Source organism: Rhinoderma darwinii, assembly GCF_050947455.1.
Source record: "Rhinoderma darwinii isolate aRhiDar2 chromosome 2 unlocalized genomic scaffold, aRhiDar2.hap1 SUPER_2_unloc_5, whole genome shotgun sequence".
NCBI classification, from domain to species: Eukaryota; Metazoa; Chordata; class Amphibia; order Anura; family Rhinodermatidae; genus Rhinoderma; species Rhinoderma darwinii.
In genome coordinates this window covers 10,001-16,448 of record NW_027461718.1, presented here as the reverse complement: position 1 = coordinate 16,448, position 6,448 = coordinate 10,001, and the positions used below count along the sequence as shown (strand labels likewise).

At 61.4% G+C, this 6,448-nt stretch overlaps 1 protein-coding gene across 1 annotated transcript in view; it reads right to left on the bottom strand.

The window, feature by feature from the left end:
• Positions 1 to 256: 256 nt before the first annotated feature.
• LOC142677680 (heat shock factor protein-like) overlaps positions 257 to 6,448 on the bottom strand; it is a 15,301-nt gene continuing 9,109 nt past the window's right edge. The window contains 5 exon segments of the mRNA XM_075847283.1: positions 257 to 500; positions 582 to 642; positions 1,295 to 1,351; positions 1,435 to 1,540; positions 2,872 to 2,943. Coding sequence (XP_075703398.1) covers positions 322 to 500; positions 582 to 642; positions 1,295 to 1,351; positions 1,435 to 1,540; positions 2,872 to 2,943 — 475 coding nt within the window. The 3' untranslated portion in view covers positions 257 to 321.

Genomic DNA, 6,448 nt, shown 5'->3' with positions numbered 1-6,448 from the left:
AAGAGACCCCGAGGTACTGCCAGCCCGGCCCGTCACTATGTATGATCAGAGCAGGGTAGAGGGTAGCAGGGACGGCCACCCCAAACCACCTGCATAGCAACAAGCATCTCCTGGGACGGACCCCCACCAGGGACAGAAGTCCCGGGTCTCACTGGAGACAGACGGAGGTTACATGGATTAGAATAGAACCCGCCGAGTGCCCAGACGCAAGTTCAGAGCCGGGTGTCACAGCAAACAATGTGGTGTCCAGCCCCGCTCAGAAGAAAAGACCTGGGGAGAGCGCCTCTCAAGACTGCGATGCCACGGCCCTAAACACGTCCTCTAAGAGATCCCAGAATCCCTGGACTTGTTCTGAGAGTCCCATGACAGCAGAGAGAAGGAGGGGTCCTCCGGGTGATCGCCCGTCTCATCCTTGGACAGCTCCAGCAGGATCGGGAGGTCCGAGCTGGGCGAGTTCATCAGGATCATTGGCTGCGCCGTGTACTGGACCAGCTGCTTCCCTGTGGACAAGAATAAAGGTCAATAACGGAGCCGGACACAAAGTGAGACACCCCATAATGTACAGGGGCCCCCAACCTTACCTGCCCCCGCAGCACCGCCCTCCGTCTCCTTCTGATCCTGCGAGGATAACAATTCCTGGATCTATGGCCACAAACACATGAGTCATCAGTGCGGCTCACGGCATCACCACGTCCTTCTACCTCACACCCCAACATTAAACGGGGTTCAAGAGGCAGCAGTGACCCCTGTACTGACAGCCGCACAGCCCGTCCTCTGTCACCTGAACACGTCCCCTATATAAAGACCACACAGGACATGCGGGGGTCCCCCAGAGATGCTCCGAGCATCTGCTCTCGATGGGTGCCGGCGGTTTCTAGTGAGGGACCCCCGCTTCTATTAATCTAGGACGCGCTCACATAGCGCTGTAGATGCGGGGGGGGGGGGGGGGGGGTGTCAATGTTCTCTACACACATAAAACCAACACAGGGGATGTGCATATGACAACACCATCGTCAGCCCCGGAATCCTGGAGGTCACCGCTGGATGGTGGAGTCATTTATATCAGAGAACTTCACACCCTGCAGTAGTTCTACCCACAGTGTGACATTACCGCCGCCCCCCCTGTATGGTAGAGACATCAGACTGTCCATGACACAAAATAGCATCTGTGACCCAATGCATCCACAAGCTGCGCCCCAGCTACCCACCCCTCAGAGACCCCCCCCAACCATCGCTGGACATGGCACTGCATGTGGACGCCCAGGTGGCAGCGGGTATCAGGGCACACACTCACACTGGCCAGACTGGAGTCCAGGTCGGAGAGGGGAAGGTCCGGGATCGTCAGGGAAGACTGAAGAGCTGCAAGAAGAGAAGCTGCAGGTCAGACGGATGAGGGGTGGGGGAGGGGCAGGAATATGAGCAGGTGGGACTCACGTCCAGGAAGGCGCTGGTGTCCATGCTGAAGTTGTGGCCACTGAACATGCTCTGCAGACTGTCCAGACTGGAGTCAATGATGTCCACATGGTCGTTCAGCTCATTCCTAAGGATGAAGGAGCAAAATAACCATCATCCCAGCAAATAAACCTGAAGAGCGGGGCAGCGGAGGAGGGGGCGGGGGACAGCGGAGGAGGGGACGCGGAGGAGGGGACGCGGAGGAGGGGACAGCGGAGGAGGAGGGGGCAGCGGAGGAGGGGGCAGCGGAGGAGGGGGCAGCGGAGGAGGGGACGGGGGGCAGCGGAGGAGGGGACGGGGGCAGCGGAGGGAGGGACGGGGACAGCGGAGGAGGGGACGGGGGACAGCGGAGGAGGGGACGGGGACAGCGGAGGAGGGGACGGGGGACAGCGGAGGAGGGGACGGGGGACAGCGGAGGAGGGGACGGGGGACAGCGGAGGAGGGGACGGGGGACAGCGGAGGAGGGGACGGGGGACGCGGGGCAGCGGAGGAGGGGACGGGGGACGCGGGGCAGCGGAGGAGGGGACGGGGGACGCGGGGCAGCGGAGGAGGGGACGGGGGACGCGGGGCAGCGGAGGAGGGGACGGGGGACGCGGGGCAGCGGAGGAGGGGACGGGGACGCGGGGCAGCGGAGGAGGGGACGGGGGACGCGGGGCAGCGGAGGAGGGGACGGGGACGCGGGGCAGCGGAGGAGGGGACGGGGGACGCGGGGCAGCGGAGGAGGGGACGCGGGGCAGCGGAGGAGGGGACAAGGGACGCGGGGCAGCGGAGGAGGGATGGGGGGCAGCGGAGGAGGGGACATGGTGGCCGGCTGCTGCCATCACTAATACATCCCATGGCTGCTGTCATTTCAGATTTCTCCATGTGCCTCTATGTATTACACTGGTCAGTGCAGCAGTTTGTGCTCCAGAGCTGCTCTTCAGGCCCCCACATACATACACGAGGTAGAGAGGTCACCAATCTCATGTGTGTGTATTTTACCCCCCGGTCACATGGCTATGCCGAGCCGCTCGTACGTTAAAAGTGGGAACAACCACATGACAGCCCACATGACAGCCCACATGTACCAAGCCATGCAGGCGCCTCACAACTAAACGCCAGACTCCACCCCTTTTGTAATTTCTCTTTCCCGATACAGGTGTCGGGTCATGTGACGCAAAGTTCTGTCTAGCATGGGAAAAGGTCAAGTGAAAATAATGCATCATGGGAGATAAAGAATAAACTAAACTTTTTGATACAGGGTTTATACCGGACAGACTCCTATATGGCGCCTCCACATTGGGATAGGCAACAATCTACGTGCAATATTCTCTGGTGGGGACAGGAGGGATCGCTCCCCATTATGTAGAGTGCGTTACTGGCAGGGAGGGGGACACCATGAAGCTGCGAGTGCCAGCAACATACACAAACAAATCTGACCCGGGATCTGTTCTGCTCTGCGGGGAGGCGCAGAGTCGAGACACCTCAGACATCTGTCGACTGCTAGAAATGCTGAAAGAGACAAAACACAAGAGCATGGAACCAGCTGAAGAAGAGAGAACACACGAAAGTCAGGAGCACACCCCAGGCAGAGAGACCCATCCAACAACTGAAGAGATCAGAAATACGGCATGACGGCATCTGCCATCGAGTCATAAGAAAGAGTGCCCGTTCAAAAAAAAAAAAAAAACATGCAAGGAAAAAAGAGCTGAGGGGGGAGAGAGAGGGGGGGGGGAAGAAGAGAGAGAGAGAGGGGAGGAGAAGAAGAGAGAGAGGGGAGGAGAAGAGAGAGAGAGAGGGGGAGGAGAAGAGAGAGAGAGAGGGGGAGGAGAAGAGAGAGAGAGAGGGGGAGGAGAAGAGAGAGAGAGAGAGGGGGGGGGGAAGAGAGAGAGAGAGGGGGGGAAGAGAGAGAGAGAGAGGGGGGGGAAGAGAGAGAGAGAGAGGGGGGGAAGAGAGAGAGAGAGAGGGGGGGGAAGAGAGAGAGAGAGAGGGGGGGGAAGAGAGAGAGAGAGAGGGGGGGAAGAGAGAGAGAGAGGGGGGGGAAGAGAGAGAGAGAGGGGGGGAAGAGAGAGAGAGAGGGGGGAAGAGAGAGAGAGAGAGGGGGAAGAGAGAGAGAGAGAGGGGGAAGAGAGAGAGAGAGAGGGGGAAGAGAGGAGAGAGAGGGGGGAAGAGAGAGAGAGAGAGGGGGAAGAGAGAGAGAGAGAGAGGGGAAGAGAGAGAGAGAGAGAGGGGGGGGAAGAGAGAGAGCGAGAGGGGGGGGAAGAGAGAGAGCGAGGGGGGGGAAGAGAGAGAGCGAGAGGGGGGAAGAGAGAGAGAGAGAGAGGGGGGAAGAGAGAGAGAGCGAGAGGGGGAAGAGAGAGAGAGCGAGAGGGGGGAAGAGAGAGAGAGCGAGAGGGGGAAGAGAGAGAGAGCGAGAGGGGGGAAGAGAGAGAGAGCGAGAGGGGGGAAGAGAGAGAGAGAGCGAGAGGGGGGAAGAGAGAGAGAGAGCGAGAGGGGGGAAGAGAGAGAGAGCGAGAGGGGGGAAGAGAGAGAGAGCGCGAGAGGGGAGAGAGAGAGAGAGCGAGAGGGGGGAAGAGAGAGAGAGCGAGAGGGGGGAAGAGAGAGAGCGCGAGAGGGGGGAAGAGAGAGAGCGCGAGAGGGGGGAAGAGAGAGAGCGCGAGAGGGGGAAGAGAGAGAGAGCGAGAGGGGGGAAGAGAGAGAGCGCGAGAGGGGGGAAGAGAGAGAGCGCGAGAGGGGGAAGAGAGAGAGCGCGAGAGGGGGGAAGAGAGAGAGCGCGAGAGGGGGGAAGAGAGAGAGCGCGAGAGGGGGAAGAGAGAGAGCCGAGAGGGGGGAAGAGAGAGAGCGCGAGAGGGGGGAAGAGAGAGAGCGCGAGAGGGGAAGAGAGAGAGCGCGAGAGGGGGGAAGAGAGAGAGCGCGAGAGGGGGGAAGAGAGAGAGCGCGAGAGGGGGAAGAGAGAGAGCGCGAGAGGGGGGAAGAGAGAGAGCGCGAGAGGGGGGAAGAGAGAGAGCGCGAGAGGGGGAAGAGAGAGAGCGCGAGAGGGGGGAAGAGAGAGAGCGCGAGAGGGGGGAAGAGAGAGAGCGCGAGAGGGGGGAAGAGAGAGAGCGCGAGAGGGGGGAAGAGAGAGAGCGCGAGAGGGGGGAAGAGAGAGAGCGCGAGAGGGGGGAAGAGAGAGCGCGAGAGGGGGGAAGAGAGAGAGCGCGAGAGGGGGAGAGAGAGAGCGCGAGAGGGGGAAGAGAGAGAGCGCGAGAGGGGGGAAGAGAGAGAGCGCGAGAGGGGGGAAGAGAGAGAGAGCGAGAGGGGGGAAGAGAGAGAGAGCGAGAGGGGGGAAGAGAGAGAGAGCGAGAGGGGGGAAGAGAGAGAGAGCGAGAGGGGGGAAGAGAGAGAGAGCGAGAGGGGGGAGAGAGAGAGAGCGAGAGGGGGGAAGAGAGAGAGAGCGAGAGGGGGGAAGAGAGAGAGAGCGAGAGGGGGAAGGAGAGAGAGAGCGAGAGGGGGGAAGAGAGAGAGAGCGAGAGGGGGAAGAGAGAGAGAGCGAGAGGGGGAGAAGAGAGAGCGAGAGGGGGAAGAGAGAGAGAGCGAGAGGGGGGAAGAGAGAGAGAGCGAGAGGGGGGAAGAGAGAGAGAGCGAGAGGGGGGAAGAGAGAGAGAGCGAGAGGGGGGAAGAGAGAGAGAGCGAGAGGGGGAAGAGAGAGAGAGCGAGAGGGGGGAAGAGAGAGAGAGCGAGAGGGGGAAGAGAGAGAGAGCGAGAGGGGGAAGAGAGAGAGAGCGAGAGGGGGAAGAGAGAGAGAGCGAGAGGGGGAAGAGAGAGAGCGCGAGAGGGGGGAAGAGAGAGAGAGCGAGAGGGGGGGAAGAGAGAGAGAGCGAGAGGGGGGAAGAGAGAGAGAGCGAGAGGGGGGAAGAGAGAGGAGCGGGGGGGAAGAGAGAGAGAGCGAGAGGGGGAAGAGAGAGAGAGCGAGAGGGGGAAGAGAGAGAGAGCGAGAGGGGGAAGAGAGAGAGAGCGAGAGGGGGGAAGAGAGAGAGAGCGAGAGGGGGGAAGAGAGAGAGAGCGAGAGGGGGAAGAGAGAGAGAGCGAGAGGGGGGAAGAGAGAGAGAGCGAGAGGGGGAAGAGAGAGAGAGCGAGAGGGGGGAAGAGAGAGAGAGCGAGAGGGGGGAAGAGAGAGAGAGCGAGAGGGGGGAAGAGAGAGAGAGCGAGAGGGGGGAAGAGAGAGAGAGCGAGAGGGGGAAGAGAGAGAGAGAGCGAGAGGGGGGAAGAGAGAGAGAGAGCGAGAGGGGGAAGAGAGAGAGAGAGCGAGAGGGGGGAAGAGAGAGAGAGAGCGAGAGGGGGAAGAGAGAGAGAGAGCGAGAGGGGGGAAGAGAGAGAGAGAGCGAGAGGGGGGAAGAGAGAGAGAGCGAGAGGGGGGAAGAGAGAGAGAGCGAGAGGGGGGAAGAGAGAGAGCGCGAGAGGGGGGAAGAGAGAGAGCGCGAGAGGGGGGAAGAGAGAGAGCGCGAGAGGGGGAAGAGAGGAGAGCGCGAGAGGGGGGAAGAGAGAGAGCGCGAGAGGGGGGAAGAGAGAGAGCGCGAGGGGGGAAGAGAGAGAGCGCGAGAGGGGGAAGAGAGAGAGCGCGAGAGGGGGAAGAGAGAGAGCGCGAGAGGGGGAAGAGAGAGAGCGCGAGAGGGGGGAAGAGAGAGAGCGAGAGGGGGAAGAGAGAGAGCGAGAGGGGGAAGAGAGAGAGCGAGAGGGGGAAGAGAGAGAGCGAGAGGGGAAGAGAGAGAGAGCGAGAGGGGGAAGAGAGAGAGAGCGAGAGGGGGAAGAGAGAGAGAGCGAGAGGGGAAGAGAGAGAGAGCGAGAGGGGGAAGAGAGAGAGAGCGAGAGGGGGAAGAGAGAGAGAGCGAGAGGGGGAAGAGAGAGAGCGGAGGGGGAAGAGAGAGAGCGAGAGGGGGAAGAGAGAGAGCGAGAGGGGGAAGAGAGAGAGCGAGAGGAAGAGAGAGAGCGAGAGGGGGAAGAGAGAGAGCGAGAGGGGGAAGAGAGCGAGAGGGGGAAG